Genomic DNA, 23621 nt, shown 5'->3' with positions numbered 1-23621 from the left:
CTATCTTTTCTGGTATAACATATGGGAAAATCCCATTGACAGACAATTCCACTTAGCATTAGTGTTAGGTCACCATGAACCCACAGAGCAAAATGGACATCGCCCACAAATTCCCAGTGCTTGGATATGGTTAGGAGGGAACCTACTTTTCTAGCCTGCCGTATCTATGTTTCCTTCTAAAATACATGGGAAAATTGTATTGGAAGTATATTCCACTTAGGGTTAGGGTTAGGTCACCATGAACTCATAGAGCAAAATGGACATTGCCAACAAATTCCCAGTGCTTGGGTATGGTTAGGAGGGCACTGACTTTTCTAGCCTGCACTATGTATCTTTCCGCGTAAAATATATGGGAAAATCCCACTGGAGGAAAATTCCACTTCTATATTGTATGTTCCAAATTAAGAGAACTAACGTCCTTTTTTATAAATTTATTGTGACTATTGTATTGAACGAGTGAAAACCCCTTGAATACATTATGTTACATATTGAATGCCATATTGCTAAAAACCATGCCTTTTAAATGTTACTATTTCAAAGAGGAAATCCAAGAGTAAATATAAGAAAAAGAGAAACACAGAAATGCAGTAGCACAAATGAATACATTGCTTTGTCTTAATTCTGGGAAATAGCCCAGATGTATGGATGTAGAAAAAAAAATCCTAATACAGTTCTGAAGAAGCTTCTTGGATGCAAAGCAAAATGTTTTCAAGGAAAATCCCCCAAAAGTCTTGTTGCTTTTTGAAAAGCACCTTTTGGACAACCATGACCTGGATGATTGAGAATCTCCATAGACATGTTTCTGTGAAGTAATGCAACATTACACCATCACCTTAATATAGATTGTTTCTATATTCTGCATGATGGAGTATTTTTATACACTGTATCTATTTAGCCCCATTGACTTTGCTTGTCAGAAGCCGGCTGGGAAAGTTACAAATGATGATCACAGGACCCCGGAACAGTGTAACTTGCATAAATACATGCCAGTTGTCAAATGGCCAAATTTTCATCATGTGACCATGGGGCTGTTGCATTGATTGTAATTATGAAAATTAGTCATGTCACTGTTCTTCAGTGCTGTTGTAACTTTGAACAGTCATTAAATGAATGGTTGTAAATCGAGGATTACTTGTATTCCAAAAAAGGAGCCTACCATATTCCCTAACCAAGGGCCTGAGGGAAGAGCTAAGTCTTCAAGACTTCCTTAAAGAAGGTACTACTAGCAGTAAAAGTGTTAGTCCTTAAGACACCACATGGTCATTTAATACAAAAGGCTGCTATTCCCATTCAATTCAATATTATATCTGTTTAGTTATTGAAATTGTGAGTTGAGTACCACTCCATTCTACCATCTACCCTCCTGTGTTAACTCTCACATCCAAGTGAATCCCATTTTTCCTGTATTTGGGGACAGCTTATCTTTCTGAATACAGCTCCTTTTCATTCAGAGTAAAATGGTCTCTTTCCCTGAAACAGCTGTCATCATAATTGCAAGTGAGGAGAAAGGCAGATAAAGCAAACAGCTATATATAGCTACAGATTGCCTTAGTTAAGATAAAAATGTTGTTTTGAATTGCATCCATAGGAACATGCCACTGTGCTGTAAAACTACAAAGACACTGCAGTCAAAAGATAGGAAAAAGAAAATCTAGGCCACAACCTTAGGCTGGATAGATTCGGAATTGGGAAAATAATACTAAGTACAAATGTCTTTTTCCCCTCTCTCCTCCAAATAAATATAATGACGCGTGTTATTCACAGCACCTGTGCACTCTTATCAAGGCCTTCTATAGGAATGTAAATATTCTGCGTTAATCCTTATAGAAACAACAAATTTTCCATTATAGAAGAATTACCAAAAAACATACAGCAAACAAAACATTTAAAAATAAATAGTGGTACAGCAGAGTTTTGGTTGTGAAAGAAACCTGATACCACAGCACCACTCCACCATATTAAATGTTTATCTGGGCTGGTTTATTCCACCTCCCTGAGGGTTGCCTGTTCAAAATAACCATTTCTATTTATCCTAACTGATGTACCTTTCAGTTTTCTTCTATGTCATCTTAACATGTATGCAACAGGCACGACAAAGTAGGAGGCTGTCTGCCATTGAGTCATTCACTCGGCCTACAGTCTGTAACGAAAACATCTAAGAATGCAAATGCTGCATCCTTACACGATGCTAAAAAATTAGTTTAACAAGGATCAGCCTGTGCAGCACAGAAATAAGAACTTCAGAAGCATCTACTTTTGCTTTCCATTAAGTACTGATGTGCTACCAAGTCAGTGTTGACTCATAGTTACCATATATACAATGGTGCTATCTTGTCTTCATGATCATCTGTCCCCAACCAAGCCTGCAACTCCACCTATGGTGCAATCTTTACACCTAACTGAGGCGGTTCATCTTGCTGTTATCCTCTTCTTCTCTTTCCTCCCTTCTTCCCGAGAGTAAACTTTTCAAGAGAGCTAGGTTTTTTTCATGTGTCTAAAATATGATAATCTGAGCTAGTCATTTGTGCCTCAATTAATGGGAAACCAAAGGAAGTGTGAAATAAAAACAAAGAAACTGTTAAGGGTAAATGTGAAAATAGGCTGCCCAAAAAAAAAAAAAAAAGGAACAGAGGAAAACTAACTGGATATCAGGGGAAAAAATGATAGAAGTTGCCAAAAAACCAAGAAAGACAAAGATCTCAGGAAGGAACTGAGCAAAGAATTTCAGATAGTTGTTCCAAAAGATCTACCAATTCAGAAGGTGGTTCTAGCCTCCAAATAGTATGCTAAAGGATGCCAAAGGACAAATTCATAGTAACATATTCAAAGAAGACCAAACAAGATGAAGGAGTAGCAACATCCAAGATTCTTTAGGAAATACAGGCTACTTATAATAACTTCCAATAGTGTTTTGGAAGATAAAGTTGCATTAGCAGGGCAGTTGCTACCAAGATAGTAGGCTATAGCAATTGATGGAGCATCTAAAATAATCTGACAAGCAACAAAAGAAGAATCAGTAAAGGTTCTAACGAAACTGTACCAACAAATCTGGAGAATGACACAATGACCAACAGATTAGAAGAGGTTAATTTATATACCAATAACAAAGAAATGAGACTGAACAGAGTACTTTGCAATAGTCCTTGATTTATGACTGAGCTGATGGAGATGACTTATCACTCATCACCTTTCTCACTTTCTGCATAAGTGAATGGGCCAAAATTTGGACCAACATTTATTAAAGGGTTGCAAAATCTAATTAATATTTGGTTATTGGCTGCAACGTACCCAAGTATACAGTCTTTGCTGTATCCTTTTTAACTATGAAAACAATGCTGTTCCTTGTTTTCTATGTCCTGAGTAGCAACAGTGCGTTCTTTTGATTGCAAGAGTCCAGTTCCAGTCCATTTCAATTTGCTTAATACGCAAGATGTCAATTTATAATTGATATAGTTCATCTTCCACTATATTGAGCTTTCCAATGTTCAGGCTTCTTATATTCCATGTTTCTACTATAATTCTGACTCTGCAGCTTCAGAATTGATTTTCCTCTAGGGTAACATCAGCAACTAGATGTCCCAAAGACTTTAACGAGAGCTAGTTTGGTGTAATGGACATCCAGCCTTTTGGCTGTCCCTGTCCTCCTGAGGCATTAGCAGCATTACTGGTGGGGTAGTGGCATCAAGAGATGTGGCAGTGGTGGGGACATGAGTGGGGAGCTTTGGAAGGGGGGGCAGGGTCACAGGAGTGGCCCCTTAGGAAAATTAATTGTCCACTCCTGACTTAAGGCATCAGGCCCAAAGCCCAGAGACAGTGAGTTTTAGTTTTGCTTCAGGCACAAAACCAGCCAGTCCTTTGACCAGTCACATTCTCTCAGCCCTAGGAAAGAGGCAATGACAAACCATTTATGAAAAATGTGCTAACAGGAATTTATCCAGGCAGTCTCCAAGAATCAGAAATGATTGAAGGGGAAAAAAACATCAGCAACTAGATGTCCCCAAGCCTTTAATCTAGTTGTGCCACAAACAGCCTGAAAGGATCTCAACATGTTGAGCACCATTAGACATGAAGGTTCCATCATCTGGCACTATATCATTAATTACTTTTAATTTTCTATTTATGTAGTTTTCTTAGGTAAAACATAGTATAGGTAGTCCTCAACTTATGGCCACAACTGAGCACAAAATTTATGTTGCTAAGCAAGACATTTATTAAGTGAGTTTTGCCTCATTTTATGACCTTTCTTGCCACAGTTGTTAAGTGAATCATTACAGTTGTTAAGTTAGTATCACAGATGTTAAGTGAATCTGATTTCCCCATTGACTTGACAGTCGGTCACAAAAGGTGATCACATGACCCCAGGACACTGCAACCGTCATAAATATGAGTCAATAGCCAACTGTCTGAATTTTGATCATGTGACCATGGGGATGTTGCAACAGTCGTAAGTGTGAAAAATAGTCATAAGTCACTTTTTTCAATGATGTTGTAATTTTGAACCACTAAATGAACAGTTGTAAGTTGAGGACTATTTGTAATCTCTGAGGGAGATGGGCAGTTCAAAAAATGTAAAAATTAAATAAATAAAAAGTAGTTTACCATTTCTATCTGCTACACAATGTGAAATGATCCCTTAGCCATTGTCAATACATATCAGTCCTTAGACAACTTCCTGACAAGCTGTAACTATGGTTGCTAAAAGAAACAAATTCCATAATTTCAGCTGTGACTTTTCATGCCTGTACTGTGCATCTTAAAGTTGCTAAGTTTGTAGACCCCTGGACTAGACCAGCAGACCTAATAAGTTTAATTCTATATCTATATCTTTTCCCACTGGACATTAGAATTTTGTTCTAATGTCTCAGCCACCAGAATTAACCAGAGAATTCCACTGATGTGAAAGTGTTGGTTACTTATATTATTTTCCTTAGCATGTGTCCCACATGGTTGCTGGGTCTACTGTGCTTGTTTTTGTACTGTGCTCATCTAGTTTTCACAGTGTCGCTATCTATACATGCTGCACTGAGGGGTTGACTGATTTGCTGGCTTATTGCAAAACCCGATTTTGTTAGGATTATGAGGGTGTTAATTGGCCCAAAGTCACCAAGTTGGCTCCTGTATCCAAGAGTGGACTAAAAGCTGGGTCTCCTGACTCCTAATTCAGCTCTAACTACCACACCTCGCTGGATGTTTTTGTAATGTTATTAGTACAAATGTAACATCAGAATTGAGAATTCTAGAAAATCATTAACAGAATGCAGAACATAACTGACAAAGTAAAGTGTATTAGAAACACCTTTCTATACCATCTATCAAAACCAGTTACACAACTAGAACAACTCTCCCAAAACATCCCCAATAGAAGAAACTGACCAGTGCAAGGTTCTTTCAAATGGAGTGTGAAACAATATGTTATAATGGCATAACATATTAAAAAGATACTGTAATTGTTTAAAGATTTATATTGTATATGTCAGAAGACTAAGCAAAAGTGTAATTAGGAACTCTAAAAGTCAGGCATCAAGGAGGAAAGAACACATCTGTGCATGACGCAGGTTGAACAGTACAGACTTTTGATTGGAAAACACATTTTTCATTACAATTTGTTTTGACTTATTTTATCCAAGCAGGGCAGCCTTTTTTAAAAAAATTCTGCATCAAAACCCAAAGCATTGCACACAAATAAATGCCTACATATGTCTAATGAAGGCATTTTAAAAAATATCCAGCAAACTCATTTTAGCTTACCATAAAAAAAACTGAATCAAAATATGATGTGAAACTTGGATTTTGTGTTCTCATTTTCTAAATAGCACTCCACACGTTGTGTGCTATTTGCACAATTAAAATATATGGAAGGAAAGAGTAATGTTGCTGTTCATTTAATTTCCAGCTAAGACAAAATTACTGTTATAAGCAATTCATAAATTTTATTTATATCGGGTGGGGACAGGGGTGGGGGAATAAAATAGCTTTACTTACATGAAAAGCACTGAGTGTTGTCTCCTCTGCAGTCATAAGATAGCAAAATGTCTGGATAATGTTAAAAAGGAACAAAACACATCACTCTTTCTCCAGGGATAAATTCCTAAGAGTCAAAGAGAAATATAAGCCTATTACACATCATCTTAATTGCTATTACTGAAATTAAATAGAATCATGGGAAGTGGATGGTAGCCAGAGTGAAACTGAAATCGTTGGACTGCAATAAGAGTTTTCTATCTTACTATTTTAAAAAAAAAGCTGTATTGTCTAACTACAGGGAATAGTGAATATCCCTAGTGAATAATGACTAGAACAACACATTAAGCCATAAAGTGGTTTATGTTGTTTGGACTTAGTCTGTTGCATAAGCAAAGCTAGCGAATGTGTGGACCCAGCTATTGTGGTCTGAATAGTGTACGGATGAATAAGCAGTGCAATCCTAGATATTTCTTAATTATTTTAATTTCTATTTATCCTTCAGCCTATGGGAAAGAGTGTCCAAATAATGCCTTAGAATGGGATGCTTCTAGTAGCAAGGATTGTGTTTGCTCAGCACTGGAAGAAGGAAGAAACACCATCAGATGAAGAGATAATTAAGAAGATACTGGACTGTGTTGAAATGGACAGACTCACGCTGAGGATGAAAGAGAAAGAAGATTCAGAATATTTTCAGACATGGAATTTATTTTATCCGTGGCTGGAAAAACGGTGTAGAGACTAGGAATATAATTTGTATTACTAAGCAAAACAAAAAGTAACCCAGATAATACGATGTTTATCAAGCACTAATGAAGTATAATGATAGAAAACTAATAATAGTAATAATAATAATAATAATAATAAAAAGAATGGGGTGCTTGTGTGTGCATATGTGTTTGTGTACATGTAAGAAAGACATTCTGAATTCCAAGCAAAAACAATGGCTGCCCCCAACTTAGTGGTCTCCAGATCTGTGAATAATGCAGTTTAATTTGTGTATCTGAAGACTCGGCATCAATTTATTTAAGAATGCAATCTGGCATTTCCTCCCACTGTCTCTCTCTCTTTGCCTGATGAAGAGTTCTTGAAACTTGAAAGCTTGCAGCAATTTTCTACAGAACCAATTGGCTTATAAAGATATTGCCTCTTTTGGTGTTGTGTTTGGAATAGAACGTGCAGATCTGCTTCCACACTCTCTAGCATTTATTTGCAACAAGGAAAAAAGAAAACAACACTGATATTTTTAGGAGGCTAAATGCCAGCTTTCTTGGCTCATTATATAGAAGAGATGAAGAATGTGTGCTGTACAAGTGTTCTGCAATTCCTCACCTCCTACAAATCCAACATCACATTTTTCTTATTTAAATAAATAACAATAGTCCTACACCCAAGAGTTAAGATTCCCCATTAAGATTGCATTGGCTTCCTAGCACTGCGTAACCAACTCAAATTATTAATGTGAAAATCTGTGATCATTAAAGGAACGATTAATGCTCCATTGTCGTAAACACAAAAGGGGATAAAGTAGTATTCAAGTCAAATGTGAAGCAAATGACAACCTGCTGCAAATATGCTTTGTTGTATTTTCTAAGATTAAAGGAGAAGTATAAAGAAGCAAAGTTAAACCTTAGCATTAGATCAACATGCCTTAGTTCAGCTAAGAAGATAAAGATCATAAAATACTAAATAAAAGAAGAATAAGGACATGATGTAGGAGTCTTGGGGATTATCTTTACCCATACAAATTTTGGGAAACAACCTAACATATTCTAATGGGCAATTTCTGAAATGTGTAGGATTACCTTGTATTAAGCCATAACTTGGTTGTTTGACTTTGGCTTAGATGATACATGAACTCACACATTGTGGTTTTCTTCTGGGAACCCATCCAACTGTGGTTTATTAAGGAGATCATTGTTGAACCATATAGCACGGCATGAAAATTAATTTAAACCTGAACCAGCAATTTGTGCTGCCATTTCAAAATGAAACTCTTTCCTTTTCCTGGTATACCGTACTGTATTTGGACATTTACAGACCACATATACAAGAAGAATGAAAGGTAAAAAATATCTTGAATAAAGTCCCAAATCTAATTAAGTATCTGGACATAGTCCATATGGTATCCTTAGCAGTTATTGAAGCTCCGGAAATAAGTTTGCCATCACCCTAGGGCATTTATGGGAGGTGGTTGCAATAATGGGATTGAAGCTCTGCTCCTTGCTAATGTGCATAACAATATGCATACAGAGGTTTTCAATCACACTGTGGCAACCATCATCTTGACTTTTTTGACACACACAGATACCCCGCCCCAATGGACACCCTACCATCCCCTTCTTCCTACATTTTTTTCTTTTCAGTTTCTCAGTATAACACAAACCCTTTGGTGATCTCTTTTCAAAGTGCTACCTGGATCTGACCCTCATTAACTTTTTTCAAGATCAACCAAGACCACACGGTAGCATGTAGCAAATTCCATAGCAAAGGAAAAGATGGCAAGAAAAAAAATTTACAAACCAATAAATCTATGCATGGCTAGATGACTGAAGTTGCTGCTTGAAATTAGGCTGTTTCTGCACTGACAGGATCTAATTTCAAGCAAATATGAAATGAGTGGCACACAGGTTTTTTTGCATAGTCTACAAACATTGCAAGTTATGCTGAGGAAGGTTTATATACATATGTGTACATGTATGTATATACCACCTTTATTATTTTTGTGAACAATGCAAGGTGGCAAACATATCTAATATTTCTCCCTCCTCCTAGGTTTGTGAGATGGGTTGGGCTGAGACAAAGTAACTGGCCCAGGGTCACCCATCTGGCTTTCATACCTAAGGCAGAATTAGAACCCAGTCTTCTGATTTCTAGCCTGGTGCCTTAACTGCTAGGCCAAACTGGCACCTTCTATAATGAAATTTTAACTGAATTTTTTATTTATTTATTAGATGTTTTCATTTTGTACCAGTCAAGGCAGAGTACATTGTGTTGCCTTCTCTGTTTTCCCCACAACAACCCTGTGAAGTAGATTGGGCTGAAGATGACGGCTTCCATAGGACTAGAATTCACAGCCTCTTTGTTTCAAGACCTTCATCTTAGCCGTTCCATCAAACTCGCATCTAAAAGCATGGGAATTTTTTGACCCTACTCTGTTCATTTCTCACAAAATGTTCATTTCTCTTTCGTTTTGTAAGTGTGCAAAGGCAGGAATAATATAATCTAGTAATAGATTGATCAGAGGATAGGGAAAATGAAAAACCCAAGCCACTCAAGGCCATAGATTTTTTGCAGGATGAAAAAAAAACACAAAGAAACATAAAGGAAAGGATTCTTAAAAGGAAACACAAAAAGTTCTAGAAATTTTTAGAAACTATTGAAAACAAGTCATATTGAACACCATGAGAAACAGAGATGAAAGGCAATATGTGGAGAGTAAAAGAGAAGCAAAGGGATTCCTCCTACAGAATAGTCAATTCAATCTGTGAGTAATAAACTGAGATTACAGTTCCAGAAATTCTAGAACGGCTTTTTCTATCCTGGACCTTATAGATGCAACAAGTCAACAACCAGGGTGTCTAGGAATTCTGGAAGTTGTCCTCTAACAAAACTGGAAGGCATCGGATTAAGAACAGATGCTCCAGGGCAAAAAAAAGAAAAATTGTGCAACAGAGTTATCAACTCTATTGATGGGAAAAGAGAAGTGTGTATCCAAAGGAGAACTTTTTAGTAACATTGCAGCACTTGCGTAAGTTTTAATGAAGTACTGAAGTAGAAGCCAGATTGAAAATGGTCGAATATAGAATTAGAAGGAGCGAGTTCTAGGAGATTGCAATAAAATGCAGATAGGGAAGTTTGGTGGCAATTTAGAGGAGGAGGAAGAGGCAGTAAATTGTGATAATTTGATAATATGGGAAACATTGTAACACTGTGGTTTGCACATTTAATTGACCTAGTCCAGGAGTAGGCAACCTTGGCTCTTTTATGACTCGTGGACTTCAACTCCCAGAAGGGAGCTGTGTTGGCTCAGGAATTCTGGGAGTTGAAGTCCACGAGTCATAAAAGAGCCAAGGTTGCCTACTCCTGATCTAATCTGAGTCTGGACAACCTCTTTAACCACAATAAACCCATTTTAAGTTAAGGAGCCACATGAGAGAGGAACAGGATAACAGCACATATATTCACTTTGACAAGCAAAGTGGGCAGCAGCATGTTATGTGAGTGCATCTAATAGAATATCTGAATATAGAAGGGGTAGAGCCTAAACTGGACAATAGGGAGAAATGGTAAAACACTATATGTGATATTGGCACAGCATTCATTTTATGGACTGATGAGAAAAGAGTTAAATAAGGTGTAGGAATAATTCATTTTTAAAAATCAATTTAGGCTGTTGTCTTTAAATTTGCACATTGGCTGCAGACTTAAACCCCTGTTTTGAACAACTAACTCTCAATAATGTGTTACCTTGGCTGCTTTATCAGTATGACATGTTGACCTGCAAGCTCAGCAAAACTATTTGCCTTGGGGAATCCAGCCAAGTTTTCCAAGCTTGTTCTTAAACCAGCCTTGATTAAGCAAAAATGATTTAACCAGGGCTTTTTTTCTCATAGAACGCCCAGAACGGAGTTCCAGCACCGTTTTTGGATGGAACCTTGTAGGGTAGGCAAGGCGGGTTGTATGACGTGTGAGTTCCGGCACTTTTTTTTTTTTTTTTTACAAAAAAAGTACTGGATGTAACTGAAAAATCCCATCCCATGTAAATAGGAAGAATCCCATTTTAATAGCCTTGAGATGCTCCTGTTATTCTGAGAAAGATAGTTTAACACTTTCTTTTTTGTACTATTCTGTTACCTTCTTCCTACCCTTTGTGAACCCACAGACACCTTTAGTCCTTGGTTTGAATGGGAGGAATCAATACCAACTTGATAGCCCTCAATCCATCAGTCATGTGTTACACATTTGTATTGTGCCTCATTTGCCTACCTTTCCTTCAAGTTAAAAAGCCTCAGGCCTCACAAGGAAATATGTTCATTATTTTTGTTGCCGTGCTTTATACTTTTTCCATCACTCTGGGTGATTGGAACAGAAACCATACTCCAAATATTGCCGCACCGTAGATTTTTACAATGTTATTGCTATCTTGACTTTATTATTTTCCATGCTTCATGTATCAATTCCAAGCATGGAATTTTCCATTTTTAGAACAGCTACAACTTACGTTGATGTTTTTGTTTTGAAATATATCCACTGTCATTCCAAGATCCCCTTCCTGATCAATCATAGCCACACAGATCCCATTAATGAATGGGAAGGCTGGATCTTCTGTATCAAAATGTATCAATCATACCTAGAGAGATCCTTTTGAAATTCTTTGGAATCCCTGACTGGATAAATTTTACCTCATTCCAAATATTTATAAATAAACCCATATATTACTTTTTAAAATGGTTTATATAGTATAAAAATTCTTGCAGTACTTACCATACCTTTAATACATTATTAAACTTTACTAAAATAGTTATACACACATTAACATATGAAAGACTCTTTCTTTTCTAGGATTTCTCTTCTGACTGGATTAAGACATTCACGTTTACCATGCATTTGGTCAAACTCCATACATGTGAATGAGCCCACAGGTCCAGCAGTCACATCTTTTTAATGCTCATGGCATCATTTCATCATATATGAAGCCGAGGGCACTGCATGCCCACTGCATGCAAACCTGGGTCTTGAGGGATCCCAAATGAAGCGAATGATTGTCTCTAAACTCCATGAATAGGTGTCTGATCATCCAGTCAGAGCTGAAGAAGCTTCTTGGATGAGAAGCAAAACGTCATCAAAGAAAAACAAGAAAGTCCAGTTGCCTCATGAAAAAGCATCTTTGGGATAACTATGACCTGGATGACTGAGAATCTCCATAGACATATGAGCAAGAACTAATAATTCACCAGTGTCATTTACTTACCAATGGTTCAATCAGCCTAACAGCTCAAGATTTTAATTCCTCCTGTGGGTTCTGCTTTCCAGGAGGGGCCTAAATCCCTTCTAAATAGGGTTCTTGCAGTCTCCTTCCTTGCTACAGATTTCATTGGTTCCCCTCCGTTTTCTTATGTTACCATGGTGACCTCAACAAAGACCTTCCTAGGACTCTGGGACAGAGATGTAAGCAATGGGACTTGCATCACAAAGCCTCTAGTGCATCCTCTGCAAGGGGCAACAGCAGCCATAAAATGTGAGTTGAAGGGCAGGGGATAAAAGGAACACTTTATTTGGGAGAAACACAACCCAGACACTATTTTGGGTTTAAAATCCCATGGCAGACAATGGGGAGGGGAAGGAAGATTCCATACAAACTATTTTTAACAGGTTTCATTTCTATTGCTATAACATGAATATATCTAGACTCTGTGTGACATTTTTTTAAAAAAATGATGCAACAGTTATGTGAAGGTAATCCTTGTTTTTCACTCACTACCTACAAGAAATAAAAATGGGAGACAACTTAGTTCAGCAATTATCAGATTGCAGCCTTAAACAGATTTTTGAACATATTTAGTTACAGTGATTATACTGTATATTTTGCAGTTGTCAACTCACTGGTATACTCTGGCATTTTAAAGCATGTATAAGATGTGTCTGGTATTGTTAGGGTTCTCAAAGCAATAGCTAAAAACTAATTACTGAAAATTCATGGAATATATTTGGGATTGCCAGTGTCAAATATATTGTTTCTTAACATGCAGTAAGAACCTTATAGCACTCTACCTATTTATTATAGCACAAATCATGGTCAGGCAGCCTTTTGGCTTAAGCAACCACACTTTTGCAGGTGAGGTTAAATGGTGAGTGGGTTGGGATTAAAATGGTGGGAGATAAATTGGCAAGGCTAGAATCTGGGGGCTGACTGAGTCCTGCAAACAGTCAAAATTTAAAATTTTATTTCGTAGCAGAAATCCTAGGAAATCATGCCTCAGTTTTCAGAGATTTTCTGTCATATTTTGGTTGCCTTTCTGGCCTCTGAGAAAACCCCCCAAAACATGGCTGTTAAAGAAGCTGCACTTTATCCACTCCTATCATAAATGTATAACTTAACAGGCATAGGAAGAGATAGAATTATGAGATAATGTAGACAGAATATTGGAATGCAATAAACAGAAATCAGAAAGATATCAAATGCAGATGATAGATAGATAGATAGATAGATAGATAGATAGATAGATAGATAGATAGATAGATGGATGGATAATGGATGATGGATGGATGATTATAGATAGCATTCACAGTGCCTATTTATAAAACATTCTAGGCATGATACTGACATTGTTAAGGTAATTAAGATATTTTGTAGTCATGTTTACTACACCAGCATTATCTATTGATAACTGCTTCTATGAGTTCTTGTCAGCTCGTCCTTCTGATATCAGTGATAATATTTGCCCATCTTATTCCTTGTCAGCTTCTTTTCTGATTGCCTTCAATTGTTCCATGATATAGGATCCTCAACAATGACTCTTGGTTTGTGTTGTGTCCTGAGCCTGCAAAAGCAGGCTCGGGACGTTGCTATGGTTCTGGGCTGTTGCAAGCTGCCCGGGACCAGACTAAGTGGCACCAGCCTGCGCACATGCGCAAGGCGCGAAAGCACGCCATCTCTTGTAACCTTTTTGCCCAGGGATTCTATTTAGTGTGAGAGAGGCCTGCGAGCCTCAGAGTTGTGTTGAAGTGAGCAGAAGAAGAATAAAGCAGTTGTTGGCTCCAGAATGTGTGCTCTTCTTTCGCCATTAACTTGAGGACTTAACAGTGGCGACGAAGATGGGATGGCTTGCAAGCTGAAAGAAGAAGACTTGTAAGACTTACCCAAGGAGTCCTTGAGAAAAAGGAGACGGCGTTAAATTCAGCATCTGGCCTGCCAGTACAGCGTCGCTGGAGGTAAGCTGGCTGATAGACCCCTTCCTAAAAATAGAAGTAAGGATGGCGAAGATAGGGCGGTTGTCCGAATTCGACGTTGCTCACCCCAAAAGATGGGAGTCTTATGTCGCTAGAGTAGAAAATTACTTTAGAGTGAATCAAGTTAGAGAAGATGGCTTGAAGGCTGCAACTTTGCTCTGTGTCTGTGGTCAAGATGTGTTTGAAATTGCAGAAAATTTGGCAGCCCCTGCTCCTCTAGAGTCTGTCACGTATACAGACTTAAAGAAGTTATTAAAGGAACATTTTCAGCCCAAGCTGTCTGTCACTGCGTGGAGACACACGTTTGAACAGAGGGATCAGAGAGCAGGTGAATTAGCCAAAGAATTCACTGCAGTCTTGAGAAGAGCAGCCAAGCCCTGTGAATTTAAAGACATAGAAGAAAGGCTGAGAGACCATTTTGTATGCAGTTTAAGGAACAGAGACTTGCAACAGAGACTCTTTGCAAAGGAAGATATCTCATTCCAAGATGCCTTGAGAGAGGTCACAGCTGAGGAGGCAGCAGGCGGGGCGGTCAAGAACATGCGGCCCATCAGGAACAATCCAGAAGCAGTTTCCGTGCACCATGAGGGTGTCCAAGAAGGCTCAGAGGAAGATCCTGAAGATGAGGTGGATCATCTTTACCCGTTCAAGGAAAGGAAACAGAAGGAAAGCAAAGAAAAAGCCCCAGCTGCGTCCTAATGCTTTGGGTGTGGAGGTCGCCACAAGAGGGCCGACTGCAGGTTCCGTTCTGCAATCTGCAGAGCGTGTGGCAGGCAAGGCCACATAGCATCCATCTGTCTGGGTCGCCAGAAGGCACAACCTTGAAAAGAATTGCGTCTGAAAGGTACCAGGGTCCCCAGCCAAAACAGGGTGGATTTCTATGCATCACGCAGAAGTATTTGCAGAACAGGCACACACAAACCACTTAAAAAGAAGCTGTCACTTAAGGTGAGGTTGCAAGGAGTTCCCTTGGTTATGGAGCTGGACACTGGGTCTGCTCTTTCAATCATTTCCATTCATACATTTAGGAAGATTTGCAACAGTAGTGGGTTCCAGGCCAAACTTAGGCCATCCAATATAATCTTAACAGACTTTCAAAGTTCCAAGGTGTGTGTAAAGGGGGAGGCCACCCTTACAGTACAGCACAAGGATTTTGAAGGTCCATTGGATGTATTGGTGGTGGGGGGTGAACGAACGAGTCTTATAGGACTCGATTGGTTTGAGGCCTTGGGAATCCAGGTTACAGGGCTGCACAATTTGCAAACATTGGGCCTAGCAGAATTCAGCAAGGAGTTTGCAGATGTATTTAGTCCACAACTTGTGTCTTACAAAGGGCCTCCAGTTTCCTTGAATCTTGACCCTACCATCATACCCATTAGGGTTAAAGCAAGGAGAGTACCTTTTGCACTTAAAGGGAAAATTGATGCTGAACTGGATAAATTGATCCAGCAAGGTATTTTGGAACCTGTAGATTCAAGTCCATGGGAAACCCCCATAGTTACGCCTCTCAAGGCTAATGGGGACATACGCATATGTGCAGACTACAAATGCACATTAAACAAGGCACTGCAACAGCATGCATACCCTGTACCTGTAGTCAGCCATATTTTGGCCTCCCTCAAAGGAGGGCGAGTTTTTGCAAAGCTAGATCTGGCACAGGCATATCAACAGTTACCTGTTGATGAAGCTGCTGCTGAAGCACAGACTATTGTAACTCATAAAGGTGCATTCAAAGTCAAGAGACTGCAATTTGGAGTAAATGTAGCCCCTGGAATATTCCAAAGTATCATGGAGAACACACTCAGAGGTATTCCTGGGGTTTGCCCCTATTTTGATGATGTCCTTATTGCTGGAGAATCTACTCAGAATTTAGCAGAGAGATTGAGGGCTGTTTGGCTTCGTTTCCGAAGAACAGGCCTAAAACTTAAAAAAGATAAATGTAAGATAGGAGTCACTTCTACAGATTTTTTGGGATTCAGAATAGATGCCCAGGGTATTCACCCTGCTGAATCTAAATTAAAAGCTATACAGCAGGCTCCTAGCCCTAAGTCTAAAAGTTAATTGCAGGCTTTCCTAGGTCTCTTGAATTTTTACAACGCTTTCCTACCTAACAAAGCTGCTGTAGCAGAACTGCTACATAGGCTTTTAGACAAGCAGGCAGTCTGGCAGTGGTCCCAAGTCCACGAAAAGAGCTTCAATGAGGTCAAGGCCTTGCTTACATCCAATGATGTGCTTGCACATTTCAATGAAAACCTACCTGTCTGCATCGCTTGTGATGCATCCCCTTATGGGGTGGGAGCTGTACTTAGCCATTTGAGGTCTGATGGAACTCAGGTTCCTGTAGCATATTACTCCAGAACTCTATCCTCTGCTGAGCATAATTACGCTCAAATAGACAGGGAAGCATTGGCCATAGTAGCAGGAATTAAAAAAATTCCATGATTTTTTATATGGCTGACATTTCACGGTCTACACTGACCATAAGCCTCTGCTGGGGTTGTTTACAACTAACAAACAAACCCCCCATATTATCTCTCCCAGAATGCTGAGGTGGTCTATTTTTTTGTCAGCTTATGACTATTCACTGATTCACAAACTTGGTAAAGACATGGGCCATGCTGATGGTCTAAGCAGATTACCTCTGAAGCTGGTAGAAGCAGACCCTGCTCCTGCCATCAATATTCTCTCCATTCAGGCATTGCCTGAATCTCCCCTAAATGCCAGAGATGTGGCTGCAGAGTCGGCCACAGATCTAACACTTGCACGTGTGCTTTCATGGGTTTTATCTGGATGGCCTGAGAGGAGTCCAGGTACGGAGTTCCAAAGTTTCTGGCTCAAGGAGCATGAGTTATCCACTTTTGAGGGTTGCCTGTTGTGGGGCAGCAGAGTAGTTATTCCTACCTCATTGAGACCTAGGATCTTGGTTTCTGTCCATGAGGGTCATCCTGGCATTTTCAGGATGAAAGCACTTGCACGCAGCCATTTATGGTGGCCAGGGTTAGACAAGGATATAGAGGCCCAGGTGCATGGATGCCACTTGTGCCAGCGTTCATGGCCAGAAATGCCTCAGGCCCCTGTGCATAGGTGGGAGGAAACACAATCACCTTGGTCTAGAGTTCATATAGATTACGCTGGGCCCTTTCAGGGGAAATTCTTCTTGGTCCTTGTTGATAGCCTTTCAAAGTGGCTGGAAGTTGTTCCTGTTTCCTCCACTACTACTGCCAAGACCATTCAGGTATTAAGAGGAATTTTTGCTGCACACAGCCTTCCAGATGTTCTGGTTTCAGATAACGGTCCTCAATTCACTTCTTCTGAGTTCCAGGCTTTTCTGCAGGCCAACATGATCCATCATGCGACTTCGGCCCCTTTCCACCCTTCCACCAATGGTATGGCTGAAGGGATGGTGCGCATCACCAAAGATGCCCTCAAGAAATTGACTTACGGTGACTGGCATCACAGGTTGGCAGATTTTCTTCTTGCTTACCGCACCACACCGTGTACTTCCACTGGGAAGAGCCCTGCAGAACTTCACTGGGAGCGCAGACTGATCACCAAACTTGACAGGTTGCACCCGAACAGAGTGGCGCCTCGGGTTTCGCAACCAAGGGCACCAAGGTGTTTGCAAGTGGGTGCCCCGGTATGGACCCAGAACTATGGGCCCGGTCACCTGTGGGTTCTGGCTGTGGTCTGCAAGGTCACTGGTCCCTTGTCCTACGAGGTGTCTCTAGACGATGGCCGCGTCCTTCAGCAGCATATCAATCAGCTGTGTACGAAACTGGACTCTTCCTCTTCCACTCCTGGGTTTTCTCCAGGGGAGGGGGATCATTGTGTGCAAAGGGAAGGGTACTGTCAGCAGTCAGGGGCAAATGGAGAGGCAGAGGAAGGCCCCTCCCAAGGTTCCGCAAGTGTACCTAACAGGAATTCATGGGAACAAGGAATAATGCATTCACCATTACTTACTCCAGCCAGGGAGTCACTCAGGGGGTACTCACACTATTCACAACCCCAATACAGCACTCTACACAGGGAGAATAACCGGGAGCATCCAAACAACCCAAATCACACCAGAGAACTGGCATCTACTCAAACAAACTGGCCAAATGCTGTAATTGCTCCCAAAAGGAAGTCAGTAAACAAGGGGGTAGACAGAGAGGCAAATCCTGATTCTGGTACCTCCAGCACTGAATGGGGGGCAATAGAATACTGAGGCACTGCAGAGACCCCAAACAACCCATCTACTGGGCTTGGGAGTGAGGGACTATGTTCCCATGATAGGTCCATTGTGGAGTTGGAGAATACCATAGAACCACAAAATACTGAGTGGGACGTAGAGGGTCTCGATAGCCTACACTCAGGCAGATCAACCAGGTACAGTATGGAGCAAAGCCCTGGTCTGTCAAGCCCGGTGGCCAAGCAAGCAGACCAGGCAACAGAACCCAGGTCACGGGGACCACCAGGGAAACAAAGAGGGGGCAACTCCACTACAATAACTACACAGGAAGGTCAAGGGTGTTCTCAAAATCTGAGGAGGTCACAGCGAGTTAGAAGACCTCCCAAACACCTTGGAGATTATGTGAAGTTGCTGTCAAGCCAAGGGAAATGAGAGAGGTACCTACTACTTGGGGGAGTTGGAATTGTGGGTATTGGACACTCAATTCCAAAACAATAGCACAGTACTATGTTATAGAGTGGCTATGAAGTAGCTTCAACAATATGTGCAGTTCAATATGAATAGCACACCATGTTCCTTTGTGAGGTCGCGTATACCTATCTGTATAAGTTGATTAAGTTTTATCTGGGGACGTTGCTATGGTCCCAGGCTGTTGCAAGCTGCCCGGGACCAGACTAAGTGGCATCAGCCTGCATGCATGCGCAAGGCGCGAAAGCGCGCCATCTCTTGTAACCTTTTTGCCCAGGGATTCTATTTAGTGTGAGAGAGGCCTGCGAGCCTCAGAGTTGTGTTGAAGTGAGCAGAAAAGAATAAAGCAGTTGTTGGCTCCAGAATGTGTGTTCTTCTTTCGCCATTAACTCGAGGACTTAACAGTTTGTATTACATGCCCCAAAATATTTAAGCTTTAATTTTGTTCTTAATGCATCCAATTCATTACTGGTGTATGAATTGTGAGTGTGGCCCAAATATTCTTAACAATTTTCTCTAGCACCACAATTCAGAAGCTTAAATTTGTCTTCTTTCAGGATTTCAAATACACCAGATTTCACAGCTGTTACAACTAGAAAAATCATTGCCTTGACTGACACCTTGGTCAATGTAATATCTCTGCAGTTTAATATTTTGCCTAAACCTCTCATAATAGAAGTCTTTTGATTTCATGGCTACTAACAGAATCTCTGTGAATTTTTGAACCTAGGAACATAAAATCTTCTGTTCCTTCATCTGTTTGTGTTGACGTTGATATAGATACAATATTAGGTTGTTATTGTTTTAATTCTGAACAGCCCTGGTTTTGAACATTTTTTTCACTTTTAGTAGTTTTGGGTTTTCTTCTCTTTTCATTACCAAAGCAGTATTATCAACATATTCGAGCTGATTGAGATGTCTCTTAGCAATTTGAAGTCCAGTTCTATTACTTATAGGCTAATGTTTGTCAATATATATATTCTGCATATACATTTAAAAAGGTATCAGTATAGAACTGTAGCACACTCCTTTCCCAATTTTGAATCGTTTTGTTGTTCCCTATTTTCTTCTAAGTATTGGTCCTAGTCAACGTATTATTTTATAGGCAGATATGGTAGCCAAATATCCTAATGTTTTTAAGAGCTAGCAAAAGGCTGTTGTAATTTTGTCAATAGTCTTTATATAATCAAAGAAGCAAAAATATGTCTATCCCTATTTTATAAACAAAAAAATGTCTGTTGCCTGTTCTGTTTACCATCAGATGTTAGCAATTTAATTCCAGGGTCTTCAGGAATCTAGCTTGGACATTTGGCAAATCTCATTCTATGCATTATTGAAGTCTTTATTGCAAAATCTTGTCTTGAGCATGTTCATACTATCATGTGAGATGATTGTGTGATAGAAAAACAGTTGCTATTTAATTAGTGGGAAATGTTATTAAAACTCTTAAGGAATTCTAGCTCATATATTGAGGGACTAAAAAAACCTCCAATGTCCGTTCCCATCCTATGATTCTGTGGTTCTATGTTTTTCAGTGAAATCAATTCTGATATAGAATTTTCCAACCCATTCTGCGAAAACCTTGGAAAGAAATACATGTAAATAATAATAAAACTGGGAATGGGGTCATATGATTTTTTTTTTTAAAAAAAGGAATCCATAATAGAAAATTGGCAGCTACCGACAAATGTTCAGAGAACTTTCTTGCCAAGCTTACATTAAGGGTGTATTTTCTGATTTTTGTTTGACTTTCCTGAATTTCTTTCCAAAGATTTTGCAAATCCAGAGTATTTTGTTTTTAATTAATTAATTAAATAATTTTTTACAGCTGCCCGTTTCAGCTAAGGGACTCTGAGTGGTAAATAGTTTTAAAACAATTAAAAACAGTACAAAATAAATATATGCAGCTGCCAAGAAAATTATCATAACAATTGTCAAGAAAGCCAAGAAATGGCATCCTTGGGGCCCCAGGCCCAGCTACATAACCAAGTTTTTAAAACCTTACAAAAGGCCAACAGGGTTGGGACCATACTTCTCTGAAGGAAGGATGTTGCAAAGGAGAGGGGCTCCTCCAGAAAAGGCCCATCTTCCAGTCCCTTTCAACTGACATTCTTTGGATGATGGGACCTGAACCATGCTCAACATGTTGGATTGGATTGCATAGGGAGAAACTACTGAGAAAAGACAGTTCCTTGTATAATCCACAACAGCTGAAGGACACTCAGTTGAAGAAAGTCAGAATACCTATAGTAAAGCCATACATTTCATGTTGTTTTTTTAATCCAAGGGAAAAAAGGACAAGTCTTCTTTTGAAGGCTGAAGAAGAACTTCAAAAAGAAAAAGATGGAGATGATACTAACAAACTTGATGTACAGTGGGAAGAAAACGAGAAACCCTACATCACCAGGGTCAGCATGATATTCTACCCTGGGACTGAAAACCGAAGTGAAGAAAACTCTGCTGCTTCTTCACAGTCTAAGAAGTAAGCATTATCCACCTACTGATTCTTTCAAACATTCGCAGCACTAATCAGTAACATGGTTTCTTATCAGTAATGTTGAAATCGGCATGTATCTTTTGGCATCAGCAAGCTCATCTTATCATCATCCATGTGGGTTCACACATTGCACTAAGCTGTGTCATACTTTGTTGAGTAAACCACTGTTGGATAATGTTATATCAAACTCAGCCAGAAACTGGTTTGCTATCTACAGAGGCCAGATTCACCCAGTAACCCATATTCCAAAACTAAACCATATTATAGCCTAGCTAGGACTATCAGCTCTGGACTGCAAAGATCTGATGTACCATTATTGAGCATTTGGATTTTTGCAGCTCATATCTGTTAGCCCATAGAATAGTGTATGATTATGGACAGGGATTAGTTGGACCCAGAGCAAATGCAAGTAGAGTATTGCTTTGCTGCAGAGATCACGCCGCAGGTGGGCTAGATTCTGTGCAGCAGCATCGGGGAGTCGCCAGAAACATAATCATTTTAGATCTTTTTAATAATCTTTTATGAATGATTTCATTACGTGTTTTATCCGGTTTTAGACTATACTCAATGTATTTTTATTGTTAGGGCAGTATGATCCAGATTTTCTGAAGCTAGCTTGTTTTTGATATGTGATGTATTGCTATGTCCACTTGTGATGGTTCTGTTTAGTTTTGTTTTATTTGGATGTTTGATTTATGTGTGGCTTTTGGCTGTAATAAATGGATTGTTGTATTGCTTTGTGTGTGGAATAAGTTTTAGCTCATCTCCTTATAGAAACGTATTCTTTCCTGTGGGTAAAAAAAAAGTCCTCTGAATTGCTGGTAAGTGTTTATTTTTTACTTTGTATAAAAGTTATAGGATCTTACTTGTCACATTTAAAAAGAAGTACATGTTATGCCTTTTTTGCACAAAAGGAAGAATTTGTGGCACTACATGACAAGGAACATTTGCAATTGCAGCTCTTCCATGCAGTAGTTTAAAGGGAGAGGAGCACTCAGCATACTTTTCTGCCCTGAAAGTGGATAACAGCTGACTAGCCTGAGAAGCTCTCATAAGCTTAATTTCTTTCCTTTGTTCAGGGCTAAGTTGAGAAAAAAAAGTTTGTTTTTCTGAAGGAGAGTTGCACAAGAATAGGGCTGGCAAAACTTCAGATTACCAGCAAAGGGATCAATCTTTCTATATTGCTCTTCTGCCATCTAGAGACTGCCCAGATTTTCACAGTCTACATCTGGTTGTTCTAGGGCAGGGGTCTTCAAACATAGCCCTTTTATGACTTGTCGACTTCAACTCCCAGAATTCCTCAGCCAGCGTATCTGGCTGAGGAATTCTGGGAGTTGAAGTCCACAAGTCATAAAAGGGCCAAGTTTGAAGACCCCTGTCGTAGGGAAAAGGGCTAATTCTTTCCTTTTTAATTCTCCCCCCCACACACACACACACACACTCCCGCTATTTCTTTTGATCCAGCAGCCAAAGTTGCATACCTTCTCTTCCCTGCTTATTCTTTTTCCCCATGGCAACTAAAATATATCAAGACAAAACAAAATCACCAGATGGGAGATCGATGAAATCATGTGGAAGGAATGGGGAGACAGGTGGAGACAAGTAGAGGAAGCGTGGAGCCTTGAGGAGCCCAGAAATTGTAGAACTGCTGCTTGTTGGAGCCCCAGAAGCCGACCTTGGTGGGAGGAAAGAGAAATAGCAGGCTGTTGAAGAGGGTTAAGAATAGCAGGCAAGATATAATTAATCCAACAGATGGGAGGCCAGGAAGAAGTGTCTTGATGCATGTACAGGAACATACACAGAAAAGATATAGATATATAAACAAACACACACACACACATGAGTTAGGAGGAGACATGACCAACAATAAGAGTTTATCATGCCAACATGGAATTAGGAGTGCAGCTTCCCTCCCCCCATAAACTAAGAAGAGACTGGACAACCATTTGTCTGAAATGGCATAAGGTTTCCTGCCTGAGCAGGAGGCTGGACAGAAGACCTCAAAGGTCCTTTCCAACTCTACCTCTACTACTACTACTGCTGCTGCTGCTGCTGCTACTACTACTACTACTACTACTACTACTATTATTATTATTACTAAGCCAGCTAGCCTGATTAATGAGATTATACACTACCAACTTATCCAGTCCTGCCTGCTTTCTACCCAAGAAGATCAGAAGCTAATTCTATCATTTAAACTTGAAATAACTTAAAACTACTTTGGGCTGTTGTGATTCAAATGACCTTAGACAAATCTTTGGCCCAATTAAGTGGCTGCACCAGATAGATATGAGAATGTGTGCACTCTTGCTAGCCAGGCTGGTTGATTAGTGTGTTGTGTGAATTGTGCCAAGTACAGGTTTATATCCAGCTTCCTGATTTTTGGCTTCTGAAGAGCATGTCCCCTCAGAGACGATCTCTCAGGAGTTCGACTGCGGTAGCTGGGTGCGTCCTAAAGCTGGTGGTTATCCGAGTCAGGCCAACTCTTCTTTTTAGCCTTCTTCCTGTATAGATCTTGTAGTTGAAAGGGGAAAAAAGGTCCCCGTTGGACTGTACTTGTAGGGGACTGAG

The 23621-nt window shown here is 39.8% G+C and overlaps 1 protein-coding gene across 1 annotated transcript in view; it reads left to right on the top strand.

The window, feature by feature from the left end:
• The first annotated feature begins 9365 nt into the window (after positions 1 to 9365).
• The window catches only part of LMNTD2 (lamin tail domain containing 2), a 56251-nt gene continuing 41995 nt past the window's right edge, over positions 9366 to 23621 (top strand). Inside the window, exons 1-2 of the mRNA XM_039331236.1 lie at positions 9366 to 9448; positions 20841 to 21035. Of these exons, the coding sequence (XP_039187170.1) occupies positions 9366 to 9448; positions 20841 to 21035 (278 nt within the window). The remainder of the gene's footprint in view (positions 9449 to 20840; positions 21036 to 23621) is intronic.

This window comes from Crotalus tigris, unplaced genomic scaffold, assembly GCF_016545835.1.
Source record: "Crotalus tigris isolate CLP2741 ecotype Arizona unplaced genomic scaffold, ASM1654583v1 scf7180000024436.1354646, whole genome shotgun sequence".
NCBI lineage: Eukaryota > Metazoa > Chordata > Lepidosauria > Squamata > Viperidae > Crotalus > Crotalus tigris.
The sequence above is the reverse complement of the archived record's forward strand: the minus strand, read 5'-3'. Positions and strand labels throughout refer to the sequence as shown.